At 40.8% G+C, this 26076-nt stretch overlaps 1 protein-coding gene across 3 annotated transcripts in view; it reads left to right on the forward strand.

The window, feature by feature from the left end:
* Window positions 1–26076, forward strand: part of Gpc5 (glypican 5) — a 1281045-nt gene that overhangs the window by 12784 nt on the left and 1242185 nt on the right. For all 3 annotated transcript variants that reach the window (XM_021203557.2, XM_029541860.1, XM_029541861.1), the window contains exon 2: window positions 20282–20443. In XM_021203557.2, coding sequence (XP_021059216.1) covers window positions 20282–20443 — 162 coding nt within the window. The remainder of the gene's footprint in view (window positions 1–20281; window positions 20444–26076) is intronic.

A 26076-nucleotide genomic window follows, 5' to 3' on the forward strand; every position in this document is an offset into this window, starting at 1 on the left:
TCAAGTGCTGGGATTAAAGGCATGTGCCACCACCGCCCAGCTCAGTTTATGTTTTCTTTATTGCTTCTATTTTGATTTTCATGTCTTGAATAGTTTCCTTCACTGTTGGTTCATTTTTTTCCTTGGATTTCTTGGCCTTCTTTAAGGGATCTATTGATTTCTTCTACATATATATATTTTTTGTTGTTTTTTCCTCGATTTCTTTAAGAGATTTTCATTTCCTCCTTAAAGATCTCTGTCATTTTTGTTAGTTTTCAGGTGGTTTTCTTGTTCTTCAGCTGCATTACAATATTTAGGTCTTGCTATCATAGTGTAATGTCCAAAATAAGTTCAAGACCACCTAGCCCCTTCCCCTCTGAAGGGACTTTCAGAAACATAGTGGTCAAAATGACTAAGTCTACAGCTGCCAAAACAAAATGAGTTGTTCTCAGCAAAATATCATAACAAGATAGCAGTTCCCAGAGAAATTCCCCCTAGTCTGCCCCACACTGAATTCTGAGAAAACAAAACAAAACAAAACAAAACACAAACTTCTCTCACCTTGTTGATACCTGTGACATTAATAGCTGACCCATAAGTTCAAAATGTACTACTACTTTGCTGACCAAATCATAACTCACCATGGGAGCAAGCAAAGTGAGTCACTAGGACAAAGGGTTACTTAGTCATACAAATCAACCAATGCCTGAAAAGGTTACTTGCTACACCAATGAAAATAAGCCAGCTACCCTGTTGCCTAAATCTGCCCCTTACAAGGTATAAAAAGTGTGTTCTTTTTTTGTTTTGGGTCTCTCCTGTGGCCTACGTGCTGAGAGGGGTGTCCTCAATATGTTGGATCAATAAAAATTCTCTTGCGGTTTGCAGCGATGACAATCTCTGTGGTCTTTGTGAGTGAGGGTCCTTGGACGAACTCCAACAATAGGATATCTGGGCTCTGGTGGTGCCGCATTGCCCTGGCTGTTGATTGTGTTTGCACCCTGGCGTTTAGACAGTTTAGGAGTTTCGGATGATCATACATCTAGGTGCTGATTCTGTGTTTGTTAGATGGGTGTTTTGTTCTTTAGTCTCTGTTTCCTCTTTTGTCTTCTGGACTTTGTGGCCTGGATTTCTGGCAGTTTGCTTGGCCTCTGACCCACGAGGGAGTCTCTTACCAGAGTGAGTGCTTGACTTCTGGCAACTTGCTTGACCTGGGGCAGCAGGTGGTTTCTGTTGTTCTGACTGACATGGCCAGCACCTGAGCAGATGGGGGAAGAAGGGTGGAGTGCTGCAGTTCAGCGGCAGGGTCTTACTCACTTGTCCTTTAGACTGCTTTGGCCTGCACCCGAAGAGCTGGAGTCTGCTGGAATTGGGGGCAGGAGGCTGGCCTCAGTGACTGGCACCTTATTGAGACTGCCTGCTCGGCTTGTGCTGCCTACTCCTATGTCTACTTGACCCAAGCTAAGAGTCATTGGAGAGGAGGAAGTCTCAATGGAGAAAGCACCTTCATTAGATTGGACCTAACTTGCGAGGCACTTTTCTGAATTAGTAATCGATGGGAGAGGACCATCCCTGGGCTGGTGGTGCTGGGTGCTATAAGAAAGCAGGTTCAACAAGCCAACGGGATTGAGCTAGTAAGCAGGACCTCTCCATAGCTCTATATCAGCTCCTACTTCCAGATTCCTGCCCCTTTGAGTTCCTGTCCCTGACTTCCTTCAGTGATAGACTATGATGCAGAAATATAAGCCACCACCCCAAAACAAAACAAAACAAAAAACCCCTATCCCCCAGCTTGTTTTTGGTTAGGGTGTTTTGCCAGAGCTACAGAAATTCCAACTGGGACAGACCTTGATCATGTTAGGAGGATTGTGGAAGGATGTTAGAACTTTAGGCTAGAAAAGCCATTGAGTGCTGCGAGGTCAGTGAGCTGTTCTGTAGGAGCTTGGAAGATAAAGAATGTTAAGGGCAGAGCAGGCAGCGGAGGAGCAGCCTGGCTCGTGAAGCTTCAGAGGGACGTTTAAAGACTCTACAGGAGCCATTTGCTATTAGAATGAAGGGTCTGTGGTTGTGGTCAGCTGGGGTGGAAGAGTCACTTGTGGTTAATGAGAGACCAGCAACACTGAAGTGAGAAATTAAAATTACTGTGTCAATTTATTCTTGTCAATCCAGTGTTTCAGAAGAGATCAACATGTTAAGGAAAACTATTCCAGAACGTCCCTTTCTCCTCTGGGTTGCTTCGTCTAGCATCCACAGGAGAGGAGGTGCCTAGTCTTACTGCAACCTGATATGCCATGACTGCTTGCTACCCACGAGAGGCCTGCCTGCTCTTTCTGAAGAGAAACAGAGGAGGAATGGATGTGGGCAGGAAGAATGAAGAGGGGAGATTGTGGGGACGTACTAAGAAGAGCAGAGGGAGGGGGAATTATGGTCAGGATGTAAACAAATTAATTAAAAAATATAAAAAAGAGAAAACATATTCTAAGAAGCTTTCCTCTGAATCAGGACCTAGCAGCTGTGTTGCAGAGGCTGCGAGGTTGCGTTTCACGCCGGCAGCCTGACTTGGTAGTCTAAGAGTCATTTGGGGGGTGCTGGTTTTGAAGGTGTGGAGGGGGATAGAGAGAAGCTGAGGCTTGGCACTGAAGGAGGCCAGGAAAGGCCATTGGTGAAGGCGATGCCTCAGTAGCCATTGAAGATCCTGTATTAAGTGGGTTATGCAAAGTCGCTGAGGCTTGGGACCAGGAAGAGAGTACGGGAAAGGAACCCGATGAAGGTGCTCAGTTGCAGCAGAGACCTAAGCATTGTGAAGATGCCAACACCTTGTCACACCTGCCAAGAACAGCAACAGCCACCATCTGAAGCTGCCCTGAGCTCTGTCGACGATCTGTGGGGGTGGCAGGAAAAGGAGCCTGAGAAGTTACCCAAGGCCTTTGGAGGACCCCAGAAGACAGCCAGAGGATCCAAGACTCTGGACACTGAATTATTTACACAGTTGGAGTTTGGTTTTGCTTGTTAAGATTGTGACTGTGTCCTGATTTTTCCTCTTGAAGTTAAAAAAAAAAGTATTCAGCTTATGGATTTTTTTTTTTTTTTGAGAGTGAGGTTTTGAAGTATGTGAACTTGTATGATTGGGACTTTAAGTTTATAAGTGTTTTATACTGTAATGTTTATATTAATATGTGGTCTTGTGGATATATAGGAAGGGAAAGGTTGCAACTTAACTTAAGTGATGTGTTACTGTGTCAAGCTGATGAGGAGTCAGATGTGCTGGCAAGTTTTATGTCACCTTGGAACAAGCTGGACTCACTGGAGTGATGGGAGTCTCAACTGAGAAAATGCTTCCATAAGACTGGGATGCTGGCAAGCCAGTAGGACATTTTTTATTAATTAGTGACTGATGTGGTGGGGCTATCCCTGAGCTGGTGGTCCTGGGTGTTGTAAGAAAGCAGGATGAGCAAATCAGAAGAAGCAAACCTGAGCCGCACCCCTCCATGGGCTCTACATCAGCTCCGCCTTCAAGTTTCTGCTGTCTCTGCACCTCTGTCCTACCTCCTTTAAGTGATGGTCTATAGTGTGGAAGTGTAAGCAGAATAAACTCCATCTCAACTTCTTTGTGGTTACTGTGTTTCATGACAGTAATAGAAACCCTAACTTGGACACTTGAACTTCCAGTCATTTTCCAGAATCCAGTTGTACAATCCCCTCTGACCCCAATATTCACAGTTCCAAAAATATCCTCTGGTGTGCAGCCCTGCATAGACCCAGCATTCATCTTAGCCACGCCCTTGTCTGTTCGCTATCCTTCTGGAAGGTGCTGTCCTTTCTCCTCACTCACTAACCCTGTCCTATTAGCTTTGTTCTGGTGTACATCAGTCTCATAGATTGAGCACAGTTTAATAACACTGAAACCAATTTCTCATTTATTCAGTAACATTATTTTCTACCCTGTAAATATTTTAGTGTTTATTCCAAGAAGCTATTCAAGTGGCTTCCCCCCAAAAACCTCTCTGACCATTCCTCTCGACTTCTCCAAGAAGATACAATTTCTCTTCTTGATGTTCCCAGAAAACTTGGTGCATCTTTTATGACATTTTATCACATTAAGTTTTTATAAATGTATCTCTTCATCATCTGAGCCCTGAAGGGAAAATTATATTTTATCCTTCTTGTTAACCTTAATAACTACACGATGTCTTGTATGGAACAGGTGCTTAATCAATATTTGATGAATTCGCTTGACTTATTAATCAAAATGAAGAGCAGGAAATTGCTCTGTAATTGAGTACAGGTGAGAGGAAGACGTAGCAGCTCCTGAGAAGGGATGATGGAGGAGCACTTATGCTCTGGGGCCAACAACATTCCTCCCCAGGTAGAGGGACATCAACTTGGCACTCCTTAAGATGCCGTTTTTGAGAATTCTGGTTAAGTTGACTTTGAGAAGGATGAACAGCAGAGTCCAAACTCTGTTCTGCCTCATGCTTTTCTCTCTGCTGTGCAGTGGAGCTGGGCAAGTGCTGCATGCACACTCCCCATGCTTCTTATATAAAGAGCCACTAAGTGAGAAGCTTAGGATATGCGTTATTGAGAAAGCCAGTTTATTTGCACAGGGAAAAAGCTTTCTGACGAATCTCACCTTTCTGTCAAACATGGATCTTAGTTTACTATCCAATACACATATTCATCTGTTCTTCTGCCTGTCTATCTCCTATCATCTATCTATATACACACATCTATCTATCTATCATCTATCTGTCTGTCTGTCTGTCTATCTATCATCTATCTACCTATTATATATGTATGTATGTATGTATGTATCTATCTATATCTCACCAATTAGATATTTGCTTGTTTAAAAAGTGAACAGATGGACAGGAGAGATGGCTCAGAGGTTGAGAGCACTGACTATTCTTCTAGAGGTCCTGACTTCAATATCCAGCAACCACATGGTGGTTCACAACCATCTGTAATGTGATCCGATGCCCTCTTCTGGTGTGTATGAAGAGTGGCAGTGTACTCGCATACATTAAATAAATAAATAAAAAAATAAATAAAAAGATCTTTAAAAAAGTGAATGGATCAGATGAAGAGATTTAGAATACCGATTATTTGGATTTCCCAGGAAGAAGCAAGTTTCATATATGATTGTCAAGGTTACATACACTTTCAGAACTATAAGTCCTCTGCAGGAAAGAAGGTCCAACAACATCCTAGATCCTAATTCTGAGGCTCCTGCACAAGTGTCTCCTGTACACGTGTTTCTGGGTAGAGTGGCAGAGTGAGTGAACACAGTCAAAGATTGGCATGTCTGTGGGTGGGAAAAGAGGGAAAAATTTTGAGACTTGCTGAGTGTGTACTTCATAAAGAGGTTAAGGTAATTGAATATGGCTAAATATTGTTTGGGTTAGCAAGTAGGAATCAGTTACTTGGTGTAGGCATTTACAAACCACAGCACAGCTAATGTTTAACATTTGGGTTAACTCATGAGTGAAATGGAGATGTGGAATTTAGATAACTCTTTCACAAAGTTTAGTTCTTTAGAAATGACTCTATAGTCTGGTTTGCAGTTCTCACGGTTGTTACCTTTGCACAGTGAACCGTTGTTGACCATGTGGTTGGGTGGGTAAAGACCATGATCCGGCAAGAACCAGCTAAGATATGGATGAGGTAGGACCAGGAGCGATATTCCAGCACAGTAACACCATCAGATTTGCTATTTAAATGGTTTTCCTTGACTGTAGGGTGTCCATTTACTTCCTTTCTAGGTGTGAGAGTAGAATGCTGTTAATACAGTTCAAAAGAAGTCACTTTACAACAGGTTTAAGAGGCCCAAATGACCATGTGACTCCTTACAGTAGGTACTTGTAATGTTTCTCTGCTTCACGCACACCGGTGCCATGTCTGCGTGGGCAGAAAACACCTTGGGGTGGGTTCGCACTGAAGAGCTAAACTTCCTGAAATTAGAGATGAGCTGCAAGAAAGCATATTATTTATTAATTACACACGGGAGAACCCAACCCTCTCCTACATGTCCCATTGTCTCTGCTGAGTGTTCCTCAGTCCCAATGGCGCAATGTCTCAATGGCGCGCGGTCTGATCCTCAGCGGAGCTGTGTCTAGAAGGCAGGTCCAATCAAGTAGGCGTGACGACATTGGTGGTTGGTCCGGGCGACGAGTGGGTGTTGACAGTGGGTGGTCCGAGGACGCTGTCCAGATCCGGGATTCCAGGGAGCAATTCTTAGCGTGTCTGCAAGGGGCGCAATACAATGCTTAGAGGCTGGCAGGCGAGACCCAACAGGTACTGGATAAGAACTCATATAAGTGGATGCTCACAGTCATCTATTGGATGGAAAAAAGGTCCCCAATGAAGGAGCTAGAGAAAGTACCCAAGGATCTAAAGGAGTCTGCAACCCTATAGGAGGAGCAACAATATGAACTAACCAGTACCCCCTAGAGCTGTGTCTCTAGTTGCATATGTAGCAGAGGATGACCTAGTAGGCCATCAATGGAAGGAGAGGCCCTTGGTCTTGTGAAGGTTTTATGCCCCAGTACAGGGAAATGCCAGGGCCAGGAAGTGGGAGTGGGTGGGTTGTGGAACAGGGTAGGGGGAGGGTATAGGGGACTTTCAGAGAGGAAACTAGGAAAGGGGATAGCATTTGAAATATAAATGAAGAAAATATCTAATAAAAATGCATATATAAAAAAAGAACTCTCCATCCAACTGTTAGGTGTACAGCTAGCTGAACTTAAAGAAAACAAGATCGACAGGCAGGCTTTCCTTGAGTTTATGACTGTGATGAGACCTCGGTTAGAGTGCCTGTTGTACTTGCTTGTGTATGTGACATGTGGTTCTTTCTACCTCCTCAACAGAGGCTTACACTGTAGGTCCTTCCACTCACTGTGCATGATTTACTAACTTTNNAAAATTCTTGTAGCATAAGCCAGAAGGAATAAAGAAATTTAGTTCCAAATGTTAAGTGTTGATTGTTGATTTTTTTGCAAATANGTGTAATTTTAGATATTCTCATATTTTTAAAATCAATATTCAGAGGTTCATGCCATCTGAAAATAATAGTAGTAAACAAGGATTAAAAAATAATGTGAAATATAGGAGCAGGGGAAATAATCTGCAGTTAGCCCGAGGACGCCATGCATGCTGCTGTGACCCAGTTTTGAGTTTCTTACTGGCCACTACAAAGAAAAATACAATCAGCAAAATTGCTTAGTGCGNTTGTNGGGAAGGCTTAGGATGGGGTTGGGAGTGGACAAAGGAAAACAGTGGGATGGAGGGAAGGCAGACAGGGAGAGAAGAGAGGTGACTATGTCATGGGATGAACAGTAAGTTGGTGCTNTGCTTTAAAGAGAGAAAAAGTTGGCTTTTGATTTCTTGGATGGAAGGAGGCTGCACACAAAAAGTCACTAAAGCTGACGTTTGAGCTGTTTTGTTATAAAGGAAGAAATGATGCATTAAACCGTTTACATATAGCAGTAGATCCACATGATGACTGCTATAGACTTTGATCAGGATATACCTAGTCTGTGACTGTCAATAGTAAATAAACCTTGGATTTCAGGGCTTCTGAGTCATGGACCCTAGGAAAATGTTACTGTGGGTCTCATGGTCATCAGAGCATAAAATGAGACAATGCATGGTTAAATGGCTTTCCTTCTTTGGTGAACCCCTGAATGATTTTCATGCTCACAGTTCTGGGTTTATCCTCCATGTGGAGGGTCCATGCTATGGTGATGGTACCAGGATTCTTGCTTCACTTGTGTCCCCCAATCCACAGACTTTCAGAATTATTAGTATGATATGATGCTGAGTATCCTGTATCAGCATCAGACTTGACCCTAAAACTCATTTTGTTACCTTCCTGTCCTCCCGAGGTACATACATGTGGCTTTTTTTCATTACTCTATACCTTATGCATTTCACATGCTACAATATTAGTTTAGTTAAACTATAACCATTTTCTATAGTTGCCTATAGATGGTCCCCTTGTTTTTGGTGGGACCATTGCTATGACCCTCAGAGTTTCAGGAGTAATTTAGTTCTTCATGTGCCTGACTCATGACTTGAAAAACAGGGACTCTCTGATTTTAATACTCGTGTCTTACACCCAGTTGACTTTGCTTGCATAATGACTGTATTTAGATCTCTGTGTGGCTTGCTTTCTCTTTCTCTTGTAGTGTTTTGTGAAATGTCTTTGCTGCTAATAAAAAATGATTCCTCCACTTCAAAAATGTATGGATAAATTTATAATCCATCTGTGGCATCATAGACAAGTAGGAAATATAAAAAAAAAAGTCTTGGTAATGACCTTATGATCTCTCTTTATCAAACAGAGGTACCCTACCCTGAGCATATTTCTGCCAATCATTCTAAAGTGTTCTTGTTTCCACACTCATGAGGTCAGTATGGACCCAGGGACACAGAAGTAGGAACACACACTTTTAAGGGTTTTAGAACCATCCTTTTTTCGTCTCTTAGCCTCTATTCAAATTATCTGCTTGCTGTTTCATTGTGTGTATTGGGTATGTAAAGTTCTGTAAGGGCTTAGAGAATAGAGAATGTCTCACAACTATTTTGGGAGGTAGTAGAGATCCTTGACAGCTCCTCTTTGTCAAAATCTTCCTGATGCTGATAATTTCCTATTCAAGATGTACTCCTGAGACTTTATCAGAACTAAAGAGTTATTGTAAAAAAAACCACTTAGCATTACTTCATTGGGCTGGAGAATTTATAACGACCTTACAAATTATGTCAAACTTGAATTAAGCTCTAGTACTTAAAAATAGACAACTTCTACAACCATTATTGACAGGTTATTTAGGAGAGAGGGTTAAATAGAAATAGACCACTGACTGCAGGATTTGAGCTCAATCTTCAGAAACCAAGGCAAAAAGGCTGGGGATGGGTGACATGCACTTACAATCTTAGCACTGGGGAGACACAAAGGTCCCTGAGATTGTCTCAAAGAAGGTAGATGGTCTTTCTGAGGAGGATACACTCTCCATTGTCCTCTGGCATACACACTGACTTACACCACACACACACACACACACACACACACACACACACACACACACACAAAGTAGAACAATTTGGGCTCGCTTAAATAGAAAGAATTGTATTGCAATTCACTTTTCTTTTTCTACAAGTACCAAATTATGCTGCTGCGGCCACTACTGTTGTAGGGTTGGGGTCTGGGAAAAGAGCACCTTTTGTCCCCCAAACTGGTTAACATCAATAGAGTGTTGACTTTTGACTCCAAATTCATCACCTGAAGTTTGAGAAAGCATGCTTCCTAGCATGCCTTTTCCTTTGCTTCATAAACCAAGAACATACCCTTTCATGTCAGAAGTGCCTGTTACTGATTATATGAATAAGCATTTAAGTATGTGATTTTTACAGGAACATTAATTGACCATCTCTAGGAAAAAGACTATGAGCACACTCTCTATGGAAGTTGCAGTAATGCCATTTATGTGTATAGAGGACATTGTTACTATCCCATCTGGGAGCACTATGTCGAGTTTATTTGCCTGAGTTTTTCGAGTCCTTACCATGAATTTTCATTGAATATGGGACTACAAAAACTCGTAATATCTGAAATACTTAATATTATTTTAAGAGTTTTCATTTTTATGAATGATATCTGTACATAGTTTTATGGAACAATGAAAATATTGTATAAAGTAATAAACTAATCCGTAAATTATAGTGACACTTTAATAAGAATATTTGTAAAAACGTAAAAACAATAACCATAAATACTATTTCATATAGTTTATTGAACCGGTTTTTGATGTCTTCAGCAATATGTTCTTCTTAGATAGAATGTTTTGAAGCTCCCTTATTAATTTTGAGCTAAGACAGTGTCTTCTTAAATTTATTACAAAACACTGTTTGTGCAAGAAAGAAATAGAAGAAATTTATTAACATCCTACTGAAAACCTTTCACCGTGAGCTTTGTTTTAGTTGCTTACAATATGCTTGTAACAAAAAGCACAGGGTAAAACAAAGCCGGAATAAAGCTATGTCTGCATCCTGTGGTGGAAACTTTAGTCTTAGCAGGAAAGAAGGCCAAATAATACACATAAGCAGACACATACACACATACATTCACACACATATGCGCACACACACATACACACATACATGAACCCACCCATATATAAGCACACATACTTGCACATTCAGGCACACAGAAACAAAAGTGTACATGCAAATATGTAAGCACATACACATGCATGCATACATAAGCACATATACAGATGATATAGAGAGAAATTAGAAGAGATGTTTATTACATAATTAAACAGGTTTTAGTAAAGTAGCTTTCAGTGAGTAGAGGCAAACTCCCAGGATCTTAAATGCAGTGCGACTGTCTATGAAAAAAAGGCATCCAAGATCCATAGAGATGCTTGAAAACTATAAGCTCTTGAATTTGACCAATGTGACCTTGAGTGAGCATGGCAATCCCCCCTCTTGGGTGACAACTATCCTTCCATTTAATTTTTCCTAGTGGGCTTGGTGGAATCTTCTCCACTCCTGTGAGGTGCAGGTCAGGTGGTAGCTGACAGGTCAGCGCTGCACTCTGCAGTCAGAGTGCCTACTGTTCAGTTCCCTGGTCCTGGGTCCTCACTCACTTCCCAGATGTTGACTCCAATTTTCTAGCTTCCAGAAAGAGTGAGAGTCTACTTGTATTTAGTCAGCTTATACTTAGAATGTGATCAGATCCAGAGCCAAAGATGGAAATGTAATCTAATGTTTTTTTTTGTCTTCCAAACGTTGCCTTCTTCTGAGGGTTCTTTCCCCTTTCCCTTCATTTCTGTGTCTTTAATTGATTCATTTTGTCTAGAAGTAATTCATACACATAATTAATAGACATGGCTAGATGTAGCAAATGTCTTGCATGGTAGAGACATAATTTGTCTTTAGTTTGGGACAGGGGACTTGGGCACCCATGGAATTGTGTTATTCTTCCGTTTTGTGTAGTCTATTTACAGTCCTGAAATAAGAGAAAATGAAAGGGTATAACCTGTTTTTACTTGTGCATTAGGTAGCTATCTTAATGTTACAGGTGATAGGAGAATGTGGTAGTGGCCATTTTTATGGTGACTTGGAAATTAGTCATGGCTCTGAAGTCCTGAGACATTTGTACCTTCACATCTAGGTCCTGCTGAAGTGAAAACTTTGCTCTCGAGGGGCCCTGGCAAAGACTAGTACATTTAATTTTTGTGACTGGCTATTTTTGAAACAGTCATTGCACTGACAGAATATGATACTATGTTTAAGGTAGTCAATTTTCCTCATATGGACATAGATATCATAAAAATTATATGTGTTCTAGTGAGACAGACCTTTATTGGATGCCAGGAGAAAGAACTGCTCTTAGTGGACTGTGTGCTACTTCTAGAAGTTTTGCTAGTCTCACAGCCTCAAGGGTTTTTAAACCTTCCTTGACAGAGGGTTACATATGACTCAGTGAAATTCTGTATGGTAGCATCTAACAGATTCCTGTCAGTTTCCATACCCTTGGCAAGAGGATGTTCTAGAAGGGTAGGAGGAGGGAATTATCATTTGATATTTCATACTATATACCATTCCCTTTCTGTCTATTAGCTTGTCTTAGTGTCTTGGTACTGAGGATATTCCCAACACTCACTAACAGTCAGGCATCAGGTAATTATGAAGATCTCATAGATTTATTAGCACAGGTATTTATTTGAAATCAAAAGAGAATGTGTATTTCCCACCAGCAGCCCTTACACAAAAAGTATTACAAAGTAAAGCCCAGGCACGAGAATCAGACAGAACATGTGTTCTTCCATGAGATGTAAGATGAACACCCTTTAAGACCATTTTTGGTAAGACTTGGAAATTTGCCATCGCCCCACTGCCTTCCTAAGAGTTCAGTCCCAGCCACAGAATTCTCTTTGCTGCCTTGTTACAGTATGATCACCTGTAAATACATTGCTAAGCAACAGCTCCCTGGAACTTTCTCGTCTTGTATGACTTCTTTGATATATTACTTTCCCTTCTGTCTTGTTCTTTGGCTTGCATATCTGCTGAGAATCTGGGCCACTTGGCTTTTAGAGTTTCTCACAATCTGTCTATTGCTGATTGCAGACCAAGGGTGCAGGATAAAGGGGTTCCTTAGTCTTTCATGTTTGCTATACTTTGGCAGCTGGATTCAGAGACGAGATTAAGTTCAGGCTGGATCTCTCTGGCCAGGCATTGCTTGGGTACTTGACAAGGCTGGAGAGAGGCTTCCTGTCGCTTGCCTTTTCTTTTGCTTTTGTTGGAGCAGCTGTTTGTTGCTTAAGACCTCAGTCTATTAAGGCCTTTGGGTTTGGTAAATGGTGCTATTCTACCAAGTCATTGTTAAGAAAGACTTCCTTCATGTACTATTTGAATGCTCTGACACAGGTCATTTCTGAACGGCAAGATCTTCATGCTTATCAGTCAGTTTCCAGTTGTGGATTCTCTACAATCTTAAGTATGATAAAAAAAATGTACTTTCAAACACTCAAACTGGTTATTGGAGGCAGCGTGAGATGTGGAGGTGGGAGAGTGGAGGTGGGGTGAAGGTGGAGTTGGAGAGATGGAGGGACAGAGTGTGGGGAGAGATAGCTGAAATTGGTTTTGGGGGCAGCATGAAAACCTAGTGCAGTGGAAACTTCTTGGGATCTATGAGGATGAGTCTAGTGAGGACTCCTCGTAGTGGAGGATTTGGAATCTGAACTCAGGATTCCTAGTAATAGAAGATACGCAGTCTGAACTAAGGACTCCTAGTCATGAAGGAGACTCCTAGCATGGAGTCTGAATTGGCCATTCTTTTTTAGTAGCCAGGCAAGGCTTCCAGTAGTGGGACTGGGTTACATTTGGTTGACCTGTGGCTCAATGAGATCCCGTGGAGATATACTAGCAACCCAAGCTGGTTCTGGGACAGGAGGTTGCTTCTGAAATCACAGTGGGGCCTTATTGCTGAGGACAGCTTTCACTCAGCTCACTGAACATAGAGAGGTTGAGCTGGAACCTGCTTGGAACCTTCGCCCCTAAGTTCTAGTCTTCTTGTCATAAGAAGGTACTCCGGAGGCTATGGAAGGAGAAACCTAGACTATAACTCAGCCACAAAACACTGTCTTACCTGCAGTATGTGGCACAGAACTCATGGTAGTGGCCAACCAATGTTTGATTTAACTTGAGGCCCATGCCAAGAGAGGGAGCCCATACCCAGCACTACCTGCATAGCCAGAAACTAGAGACTGGATACCTAGAAGCCTAGGGTAAGACCAAACAGGACTGGTTAAAAGAAATCAATGAAATGATTCCTAATGATATTCTATTATGTTCATAGATGGGCGTCTTGTCCTGTCATCATCAGAGAGGCTTGCTCTGGCAGGTCAAGAGCAGGTGCAGAGACCCACAGCCAGACACTATGCAGAGAGAGTCTAAATTGGAGGTCTCCATTGGGCCCCTTCTCTCAGATCTTGAGGTACCCCACAGAAGAGAAGGAGAAAAAAATTGTAGGAGTCAGAGGAATGGAGGATACCGATAGAACATAGCCCACCAAACAAGATAGGCAGGGCTCACATAGGCTCACAGAGATGGAAGCAGCCAGCATAGTGCCTTAGTGGGTCTCCACCAGGCCCTCTGTGTCTATGTGATAGCTGCTAGCTTGGTTCTTAGGGGACTCCTGTCAGTGAGAGCAGGAGCATCTCTGACTCCTTTGTGTTCTTAGGAGATCCCTTTCCTCCTCTGTGTTGCTTGCCCAGCATCAGTAGCAGGGCTTTCACCTTGGCTTATGTCTCTTGTCCTGTTTGGCTGTCATGTCTTGGAGGCCTGCTCTTTTCTGAAGAAAGAGAAGGGGAGTGAGTCTGGGGGAGAGGGGAGGTGACGGAGAGCTCAGAGGAGTGGAGAGGGGGAAACTGTGGCTGGGATGTACTGTATGAAAGAACTATTTTTTTTAATAAAACACAGGGGTTGCAAACTCATCTTGTCTTTATGAAACTTTGATTTTATGCAACTCATGGTTTTTCATTATAAAATCTTATTTTCTCATGTGTGGCTGCTAGATACCTTCTGGAGATCTTCTTCCACCATACACTGAATGCAACCGTCATGCTAAAGCTCTGGCCCTGAAGTGGCTGTGTTTGGAGATTTTGACTTTCAGGAGGTAATTAAGGTCTCAGACAGGGCCCTATCCTATCTGACTGAGGTCCCATTGAAAAGAGGAACAGGCTTTAGGATGGGCATGATTGATGGGTACAGAGAGATGATGCCATCTGCTTTCCAGGGAGAGACCAGTCTGTTGGCAGCTGTCTCGTGGATTTCTTCTCTCAACTGTGAGGCAAGTCATTTCCATCCAGTAAGTCACAGGCCTGTGGTATTTTATTATAGTAGTTCTACCAGACTGATCTAGTTCCTGATTACTTTACTAGGACAAGAGATCCTGATAGTACTTCTCTACTAGCAGATGAATGTTTTAGCAGCTGTTGCCTTATTTATTTTATACCCCCAAACCATTTATTTATTTTTCTAAAGATTTATTTTATTTTAATGTGTGTGTGTATGCGAGTGTGCATGCGAGTGTGTGTGTGTGTGCATGCGAGTGTGTGTGTGTGTGTGTGTGTGTGTGTGTGTGTGAATGGGTGAAATCCAGTCTCAGAAGCCTCTCTGTGCATGAGAATGCCGAGGTCTATGCAGGCTAGATGAAGACACCATGTCCTCTGGAGCCGGAGTTACAGGAGATTGTGAACCTCTAGACGTGGGTGCTGGGGACCACACTCAGGCCCTCTACAAGTACAGTGTGCACACTTACTAGGGGAGCAATCTCTCTAAGCCCAAAGCCATTTCTTAAAGAGGCTGATTTTCCTCTTGAGAGAAATGTCATTCCATGGCCATGACCTGGGCCCTGGGGAGTCATAACTTCTAGACCTTTCCTAAAACATTAGGAAACATATTTCTTAAAGGTAAGATTCTTGACGATTATTTATTTATAATTCAAATCCAAGATTACAGGGTTTGATTTGATCTTGTTTTTATTACATTTGTATCTCTTCCACATTCAAAAAATTGGTCTCAATTTCCAAGAATACAGAGGAGAACTGAATACTTCACTAATGGATGTTTAAGTCAGTAGTCACAGACCACTCATTGTCTCCTGGAGGTATCATACCTCCCTTTAATTCGGTTGTCACTGAATTCCAGACCTTTTCATTCTTTTTGACTTTTTACAATTGTCTTTCCTCCCATTTCCTCTCACAACACGCCTCTGTGTCGCTGCTCCTGCATTTCTTCCAGTGGAGTTTTCACATACAAGCTGTTTCTCATCTCTAGCTCTTCCCTGAATACTGTCACTGTGACTGTGAGGTGTTCTAATTCAGTGCATGCCATCCTTCATACACCGTTCATTATCTTTGAGTAGGTTTGGAAGCAGCATACCTAACTCTCTGGTCTGACTCTGTGGGGCAGCTCCGTCTTCTGTTCATGGGCACACTTTTCTCCATTGCTCCTCTTGACTGTAGTCAGTGTATATGAGATTTGATATTAACATTTTCTGTTCCTCATTTTTCTTGGTTTAACATTTGTTTCAATAAAGGCTCAAAATAGCTTTTTTTTTTTTCATTTTAAGGAATTTCCTTTTCTATTGTTCTTGGGTAAGATTTGAGAATATGGCTGCTTGAAATGACATAGTGGTACACTAAGTCAGTAACACTAGAATTGTGAGACAGAAACAGGAGGATTGCCATGAGTTTGAGAGCAGTCTAGTCTACACAGAGAATTCTAAATCAGCCTGAAGTCTGTGGTGAGACCTTGTCTCAAAAGTCAAAATGGAAGAAAAAGAAGAAAGAAGGAAAGAAAGAAAGAAAAAAGAAAGGAANAAAGGAAGAAAAGAAAGAAAGAAAGAAAGAAAGAAAGAAAGAAAGAAAGAAAGAAAGAAAGAAAGAAAGAAAGAAAGAAAGAGGAGGGGAAGGGAAGGGAGAAAGGAAGGAAGGAAGGAAAAGGAAGCAAGCAAGCTAGCTCAATAATGTGTTTATTTTTTTTGTTGTTGTTTTTCTCTTCATGTCCGTAGTTGACTTATTTTCTTAACTTGCTAATTGGGCTGTCTAACAGTTTGACACTGTGATGGGAACTACCATCTACACAGTTCATTTTCTAGAACATTGCTAGCTTGGGGGGGGGGAGGCTGGTTCCATGTTGCAAAGCTGCTTAACCATCTTTCTGTCTCCTGACTCACTGACATTTTGTTTAAGTGTACTTCCAAAGGCTTCCCTACCAAATGAGTTCTGTCCTCAGAAAGCACTCTGCTGGGTTCTGTGGGGTCCTGACTCCTCTGTTCAGTCCTGCCTTCCATGAGGAGGCTGCGGTGCACACTCCCAAGTTGGTTGGTGGTATTTTCCCGTGTCTGCTGTTGTGGTGATTTATGTTCTTAACTCTGTCAGCCACTTCCTTTTCTGCTTTCTCCCTCCTCGATTCTGATGCTGCAAAGATCTTGTGCATGTTAGTTTTCACTTTCTTGTTTGTAGCTTAAAACTTTAGAGGTGTCCTATTCTACGTGTATTGTGAGTGGCTTAGTTTGTTAGCATGTGCGCACGCGCGTGTGTGTGTGTGTGTGTGTGTGTGTGTGCGTGCGTGCGTGCGTGCGTGCGTGTGTGTGTGTGTGTGTGTGTGTGTGTTTTATTTGTTTTTTGATTTGTTAAAGAAACTTTTCTGGTTCTGTCTGGTTATATGTGAGGACATAAAAATAGTGGAACTATACACAGTTACCATCACTGTCATTGCTGAATGCCTTCCAGTTTTCCTGCTTTAGCACATTCAACAAATATGTAAGCAGGCTGGTGGCTGTATTTAATGTTGGGAACAAATAGGAATTAACAAACCCTGCTGCTCCTGGATGAGAACCTAGAAGAGTCCCAGCTATCTTAGCTGACGATTCCTTCTGTGAAATACTTACTATTTTATTTTTAATGTTGTTTTCTTGTTAGCTTTCCCTGCAGAGTTTGAATTTATTGTTCGGGAACAAGACACCTGCCTGGGCTGTCTTACCATTTCAGAGTAGGTTGGGATTATACCATGTTCCTTGAAGCCTGGCTTTGATATCTTAAAAAGAAAAAAAGAAAAAGAAAAAAGAAACCTCCTGTCATTTGCAGCATACGTTTGTGTTCTCTCTGGCTTTGCTTTCTTCTGCTGTCTGATTTATTTACAGCACAAGAACGGCCGTGTGGTCTTTTTATCAACAAGCATCTTACCAAGCCCTTTGCAGCTACACTGTGGACAGCGAGTGGATGATCTTTTCCCTCGGGATTCCCTTCATTTCAGAATCCTCTCTGTTGCTGGATGAACACGAGAAGAAAGAGAAGGTTCTTTTTAAACCGCCTCTTGTTTTGCCTGCTCTGGCACTCAACTTCATTGTAGGTGACACTGATTAAAATGTGTACAATTAAATGAGCTGACCTTACAACTGTGGTACCCTATTTCGGATAGCTTTTGAATTGAGTTTTGCGTGGCCATTAGAAAATTTCAAGATTGTAAATGAAAGCTTCCCTCAGTGCAGACTCTTGTTAACAAGGGTCTGCATATCCTCCAAGTGCTGGAATGCTCCCGCGCTTCCTTTGAGTTCTGAGTGTAGTAGCCTCTTCTTGGCTATGTGCTTACAATAGCAGTGGGAACAGTTTGTAGCATCTTTCCAATTGTAGTTTCCATCATTTAAAATTGGACGAAGAGGCAAATGAGTGCTCTGTAGCTATATTTTAGACTGTTTTATTTTGAGTAAATCCCATTTGATAGTTCCTAACCTTAAATTTGTTATCTGGCAGCTTTCCAAACAGATGCCTTCTTCCTAAGTGGGGAGAGGAAATGGCCAGTTACGTACATAAACCAGCCGATTATAGGTTTAAGACTTGCTTTCCTCTTGGTAGAATAATGGTGCTGATTATGATTTGGGAATCAGCTCTACCATTTTGTCATCTTGGTGTGTGACACTGGGTAATTGTATGCCCCTCCCTTCCTCTCCTTTTCTGAGCTAGCCTTTCCCTATGCATCCCAGGTTAACCTGGCACACATTATGTCACCCAGGGTGACTTTGCAGTTGGTTTCCTCTGTTTCTTCCACCTGAGACAGGTGTGTGCTACCCCACCCACCTAATACAAAGGAACTACTTTTTCCTGAGGTTCTGGGGATTGAACAAGGGCCTTGCATGTACCAGGCAAACACTCTACCACTTAGCTACATCCTCAACTTCAAACAACGAAGTTTCAAGCCTCTTTTATACCCAGTTTCCTTTACATGAAATGTGGCAGTAAGGGTATGTATATATCATAGAGTTGCTATAAGGATTAAAGGATATAATGTATAACATTATTGACTGTTTATGATGTATTGGGCATGTACAATGATAATTGACAAGTGAAACTTTTCCTACTTGGGGCTTTTCAGTATTAGGGGGAGAGCTAGTTAATTAGGTATCACATCAAAGAATATAAAGTTTTAAACCTGTTAACTGTAGTGGAGAGATAATGTCTCCTTATATATATGCTATAAGGACTTGAGCTGTCTGGGAGGTTGTGAGATATCCTCTGGAAAGATGAAGTATAGATCTAAAGAACTATGTCTAAGAACAAATGAGAGGGAGGTGTGTGCTTCCTACCAGTGTAGGGTGAAAGTGCTTTAGACAGAAGGAGGAGACAGAGCTACAAAACTGTGTCTTTAGACGGAGGGAGGAGGAACCTGGTGAACACCAGGAACTGAACAAGAACAGACTCTGAAGGGAGGACCGTAATGGAGGACTGCAATGGTTTATGTATGGCCCTGGCCATGCATAGATGGAGGGAGGAACAGAAAACTGGTGTCTTAGTCACTATTCTATTGCTCTGAAGAAACAATGTGACCAAAGTAGGTTTTATAAAAAACAAAACAGACAAACCTTTAATTGGGACAAGTTTGCTTGTAGTTTCAGAGGTTAGTCCGTTATCATTAAGGCAGTAGCATGGAGGCATGTAGATGCGTGATGGAGCTGGAGCTGGAGCTGGAGCTGGAGCTGGAGCTGGAGCTGGAGCTGAGAGCTCTGTCATGGCTTATGGTGGGGGTGGGGATGGGGAGGGAGGAGGAAGGGAGGGAGNGAGGAAGGGAGGGAGGGAGAAAGGGAGAGGGAGAGAGGGAGAGAGGGAGGGAGGGAGACTGACTTACCCAACAAGGCCACACCTCCTAATCCTGAGAGAGCCAGGACTTAGTGATTATACATTCAATTATATGGGCCTATCAGGCCATTCTTATTCACACCACTGCAGTGGGAGTATTGCTCAGGGCATATGTCTAGGCCATGAGTGGAAATTCAAGCTAGAAAACCATGTTGCCTTCTGGAGTCCTGTTTGCAATAATCTACCTCTATTATTTTAAAATCCTTCCTCGTAATTCTTACACTACACAGGTTTATGTGCTTCTGTATCAGTTGTTTCTCTTTCCTGTCTATTATTGTGGCCTGCTGAATGCCAATCTCCCAATTTTTCCATTTAGGAACAAACCTGAGAAGGTAGCTTTGTTTTTGCTCAATCAATTTTACTCTTCGAAATAGAATTTGCTTGTATATCACTTTAGATAAGACAAATGAAAGATTGTCAACCTTTTACCTATTGTGATGTTTGTAAATATTTGATACTTCTTAGCTTTGAAAAATGCTCAAATATTGTCATTTGTTGTTTAACTTCAGCAAACTAAAGCCAACATTGTTAGAGTTGTTGGTGTCCCATATTGGCAGAGAGCAGAGTGACTTATATATTTTCACATTTTTGAGAATAACTTTAGTTAAGGAGCCTTCAGACTGTATCTATGGATGTGGAGGAAGAGCTTGAAGGTGGGCTGTTACACTGGTGCACTGATCTGTGTATGTGTGGATACACATGAACATAGTTTAATTTTGTTCATTTCCTAATGTGGGAATTCTGAAACTCCAGGAGTCAAAAAGAAAAACTGTTCTTAAGCAATTCTAACAAACTTGCAGGGAGCAGTATATAAAGTTCAGGTAGCCCAAGCTATCAACACTTGGCTTAAATACTTAGTGTAAAGAGGAATACCTTTATGGAATGGCATGGTGTGAGTCTCTTGGCATCCCAAGGATACAGGACTTTATGTGATAATAGTGTTTGATAGGTAAGTTTTCTGATAGCAAATGCACTTTAGAATCAATTTCTCACACTGTACACAAACCTCTAGCATGCAGGGTTAGCGGTAACATTTACCCTGTAACCTGTCATGTTTCTTAATGGATTGATAGTCATTGTGGGAAATACCATCTGTCTTTCAGGACCTGATCTTCAGGTTTGCCTATCCAAAAACCCAACATGCTGTACCAGGAAGATGGAGGAGAGGTACCAGATTGCAGCTCGGCAAGACTTGCAGCAGGTGCTTCAGACATCCAGCTCAACATTAAAGCTGCTAATATCTCGGAATGCAGCTGCTTTTCAAGGTAGATGGAGTTGAGTTCTGAAACTAATGACTAGCCCATTTAAGCCATTTACTTGTGAAAGCAATATTAGTTAACTTGGCTAGGCTTATTTCTTGGTCATTGTGTATCACTCTGCTATAAAGTGAAGTTTGTTTTTCTAGGCATCATAAAATATGTATGGAGGCTTCCTGAGTGGATATTGAGTACGACAGGAGAAAATGTGTTATTGAAAAAATCCACAGGAATGTGTACCATTCTACAGTCCTTCCAGCTTTTCATGGTTCTCACCCATCATTTTATCCCAGTGTAAACCCATATTTACTAAATCCCATAGGGCAGGGGAAGGTAACATAAAAATCTCAGTGACTTTTACCTGCATAATCATACATTTATTTTTAAACATATGAATTGAAAAAATATTTATCTTGAGTTTTCTCCTAGAAACATCATGTGGTTTTCAAGAGAACAATGATTTGATGTATTGAGTATATCCAAGAATGGTAAATGGTAATGTAGGAAATATTGTTGATGTTTAAGGTTCAACTAACCTCAGAATTCATCCATAAATCAAACATCACATTGACACATAAAATTAATGAATTATGAGATTATTAGGCACACTGAAGGATAGATGATCTTTTTATTTTATTTTTTCTGTAAAATTCCTTATGACTGTAATAAAATTGCTTAGTTTATTTCATATGAAACATTAGCTGTTGTGCCTATGATTAAAATGGAAAAAATAGTTAACATGGCTTTTAAAACCAATTTATAGCTCTGCTTAACATGGGATATAGGTTCTGTTAGTTTTCCTGTGTAATAGGCTTTTTAATTATCAATATATTCAAATAATTTGCATTCTTTACATGCATAACTAAATTACAAAGCTGGTTTTTAAAATTATACTTAGTAAATAAAGTAAGCACAGTAAATCATAATAAAATTCAACTTGAGTTAATATTTAGTTTATCATGATTTGATGAGATTTTTTTTTCTTCAGAAATTTTGAAACATCAGATTTTAAGATATTGGTTCAGCTATATTGTGGTAAATATTAATTGGGAATTTCTACCCCATCTTAGATCACTTAGTTCCCAAATAAAAGCACAGAACCTTTATATTTATAATGAGCCCTAGAAGCTCTCTCTACCCTCTATGCTATTTTGTCTATTTCCCTGTCTACAACCCTAACATATAATGATCCACTTATCCACTTATCCTCTATACTATTTTGTCTATTTCCCTGTCTACAACCCTAATATATAATGATCCACTTATCCCCTGGTGTTGCCTTCCTTCCCTCTTATTTCCTCTTTGAGGTCTCTTCGTCAGACCCCAATCCCCAGGAACTAAAACCCCCACATACCTCTCTTCTGCCTAGCTATAGGCTATAGGTATCTTTATTGACCAATCAGGGATAACTTGGGGGGTAAGGTTGCATAGCATCACTTGGTATACATGAGGATCTCCTTTTGGGGGGCAACCACACCTTGTGTGCCAATGTTTTAGCATTATAATGCATAGTAATAGACAAATCCTCAACACGGCTATGTTTTGGGGAGGGTTTAGAATATAGCTTTATATCAGGGTCCTTTCAGCAAAATCTTGCTGGTTTATACAATAGTGTCTGCATTTGGTGGTTGATTATGGGATGAACCCCCGGGTGGGGCAGTCTCTGGATGGTCCATTCTTTCGTCTTAGCTCCCTGATATAGCTATCTGTTGTGAGGCTATGCTAGTGCCTGGCAAATACAGAAGTGGATGCCCACAGTCATCTGTAGGATAGAACACAGGGCCCGCAATGGAGGAGCTAGAGAAATTACCCAAGGAGCTGAAGGAGTCTGCAACCCTATAGGTGAAACAACAATATGAACTAATCAGTACCCTCAGAGCTCATGTTTCTAGCTGCACATATAGCAGAAGATGGCCTAGTCAGTCATCATTGGGAAGAGAGGACCCTTGGTCTTGCAAACTTTATATGCCCCATACAGGGGAAGGCCAGGGCCAAGAAGTGGGAGTGAGTGGGTAGGGGATCAGGGCAGGGGGAGGGTATAGGGGACATTCGGGATAGCATTTGAAATGTAAATGAAGAAAATATCTAATAAAATAAATTTTAAAAAATCACAGGAAAAAGAATATAGTTTTATATTTGTAATGGAATTTACTTATGAGACATTGTGGATATAATGCCATTGACATTCAGTTTAAACAAAGATTTGTGATTTGAACTGGGAAAATTAGAAAGCCACAGTTGTTCAGAGAAAATAACATGATTATTCCTCATGCTAAAGAGAGAATTGTGACATAGAGAACATATTTTTGGAGTGAGAGGGAAGTAGAAACATCCAAGCCAGGAGTTTCTTGTTGTCAGTCCCATGCTTGAGAGGGTAAGGTCAAGTTTCTGGTTGATGGTCACATGCTTGAGAAGGTAAGGCCAAAGTTGGAAAAAAAAATCTTAAAACACATATATAAGAGTGTTAAGGAAAAGGTTTACCTGGTGAGAATTACTTACGAATTCTCATCTTTTAACCTTAAAGTTCATCCTTTCAGAACAGGTGGCCATGTTCTGACAGAACAGGCAAGGCCGAGATAAATCAGCCCACTCTTCCTCAGTGGCATTAACTGCAGACAAGGGAGTAGTGCCTTCAGCTGCTTCACATAAGCACTTAAAAATTTTCCCTTCAAAGGTAATTTAATATACTTTCATTAATAACATATTTCTAAGTAAATCAACAAGGATCAAAAATTGTGGAACCTAGAATGTGTTGACCATTAAAGTATATTGAATTGCTGAAAATCTTTGCTGAAACTGCTAAAGGTTGGGTATGACCATGTCAGTAACAAAATGTGTATGAAGGTCTGGGATCACCACTCCCAGTTCAGTGTCGTTTATTCTATAATCTTCTTGTCTTTCTTCTTAGTGAGTTTCATGTACGGTTATTAACAAGATAAACTTTGGTTTTAAGATTAATTATGAAAGTAACAGTAAAAACGGTACTATGGAGTGATTTGCTATAATCAGCTATCATAAGTTCCACTGGCAGGCGTCATTTCAGAATCAGGAGAAGACAATATAGACTTAGAAGTATTTTTCCCATATGCTTTCATTGGAACAAAACTTTCAAGGATCCCAGCCCTTAATTGAATGAACAGAAGAGTTGACTTGGGCTGTAATGTCATAAATGAGCCTTAAATATGTATGCCAAAACAAGACGAAAAATCAAATTTGCTGCATCATAGTTGAGTAGGCCACGTTACCAATTAGTTACTGAAAAATGAATATTCGTGGTTAGCTGGTTAGGTTTATAGTATTAACCATGAATTATCTCTCATTGAGTGCCTTAGGTCCACAATAGATAATTTTGGTTACCTCCAAGATAAAAGTGCCACCCAGATACTGTGACGTCTTGCCATTCTCGTCATTATTGTGGTCCCTTGGCTTTTACATTTCCCACTGCTACCCCTCATGTGGGAGCCTGACTGCCACTCCCTGGTGCTGAGAACTCCCAGTCCTTCCAGATGGCTTCCTCCTCCGGTCCTTCAAGCCTTGTGTCTGCAGTATGTGTTGTCTGTAGTCATTAATAGGGCCTCATCTTCAAGTTCCAGACGTACACTGAAAGGAATAGCAATAATTCATATTGCTTTGGGGGATTCTTATATTAACCTGACCAACAACATGAACAGGGTTTCCCATCCTTAGCCCTAGGGAGTGGTTCCTGGCTCTTTTGGGGACACCATCATTTTATGTGCTATAACTACATATATGGATGTGCACACACACACACACACACATATACATATATATATATATATACATATATATATATATATATATATATATGTATATATATATATATATTTGTTCCTCCCTTTCCCTCCCCTTCTTTCCCCTTCCCTCCATTCTCTTCTTCCTTTCTTTTGAGACAGGATTTTTACTGTGTCATCCTGGTAGGCCTAGAATTCACTAGTAAGATGTATCCAAGCTGGCCTTAAACTCACAGAAATGCTTTTGCTTCTACCTCCTGAGTACATGGATTAAACGCATATACCACAATGCTGGTTTTATATATATATATATATATACATGTATATACATACATATATACATACACACATACACACATATATATACATATATACTTATATAAAAATATATTTGTGTATATGTATTTATAAATAAAAGTGTATTATATATACATATACTCAAATTATATATATTGTGTATATATGCACATATTTATATATATATATACACATATTTATATTTACATATATATTTACTTAAATATTTAAGTAAGATAATGATGTAATACATTTATAGCTTTTAAAAGCATTCTTAGTATGTCTTTCTTCTCTTCCTCTCCTTGTATTGCCTATCTCCTGGTTAAAGCTCCCCCATTTTTCTCATTATCCCTTCATAGCAACTGCATCCTACAATCATATTCAATAGTGTTACCCTTTCTCCCCTATGGTCCTTTACATTTTCTTGGCTTCTTTGGTTATTTTAGGTAGTAAAGTCAAAAGTACACATTGAAGCCAGGAACCATAATAAGAGAGAATTTGCAATATTTTCTTTTTAGGTCTGGGTTACCTCATTCAGCATGATCATTTCCAGTTCCCATCTGTTTTCTTGAATATTTCATTATTTCAGTTTTTGGTAGCTAATAGAATTCCTTCCATTGTGTAAATGTACCACATGGTGATGGTTTGCATGTATGGACCAGGGAGTGGCACTATTAGGAGGTGTGGCCTTGTTGGAGTAGGTGTGTCACTGTGGGCTTGGACATTAATACCTTCATCATAGCTGCCTGGAAACCAGTCTTCTCCTAGCTGCCTTTGGAACAAGAAATAGAACTCTCAGCTCCTCCAGTCCCATGTCTGCCTGGATGCTGCCATGCTCCTGCCTTGATGATAATGGACTGAACCTCTGAACCAGCCCCAATTAAATGTTGTCCTTTATAAGAGTTGCTTTGGTCATAGTGTCTGTTCACAGCAGTAAAACCCAAACTAAGACACACAGTTTAATCATCCATCCATCCATCCATCTGCTGAAGGACATTTAGGTTGCTTCCATTTACTAGATATTGTTAATATAGGAGCAATGAACGTGGCTCAACAGGTTGTCTGTCAAGTGAGCTGCTGACTCCTTTGGGCACAGGAATGGTATAGCTCAACCGTGTAGCAGAGTTGCTTTTAACTCTTGAAAGTTCTCCCAACTGCTATTTATGGTGGTGGCTGTGCCAGTTTGTATCCCCACCAGTAGGGAATGAGGGTCCCCTTCCTATACCCATTTTTTGTCAGGTGATTTCCTCAGCTTGGTCATCTTAACCAAGAATCGAGGTAAGACAATATCTCAAAGTAATTTTTGATATTCATTCTTCTAATTGCTGAAGATGTTGAACACTTGTAAAAATATTTCTAGCCATTCTAAAGTTTCTCTCTTTAGAGTGCACTTGTCATGTATGTATCCAATTTGTAAACTGCACCATGTGTTTTATTGCTTGGTTATTGTATTAGTTAGGGTTTTACTGCTGTGAACAGACACCATGACCAAGGCAAGTCTTATAAAAACAACATTTAATTGGGGCTGGCTTACAGGTTCAGAGGTTCAGTCCATTATCATCAAGGCAGGAGCATGGCAGTATCCAGGCAGGC

The sequence above is a fragment of the Mus pahari genome, chromosome 8, assembly GCF_900095145.1.
Source record: "Mus pahari chromosome 8, PAHARI_EIJ_v1.1, whole genome shotgun sequence".
Lineage (NCBI taxonomy): Eukaryota > Metazoa > Chordata > Mammalia > Rodentia > Muridae > Mus > Mus pahari.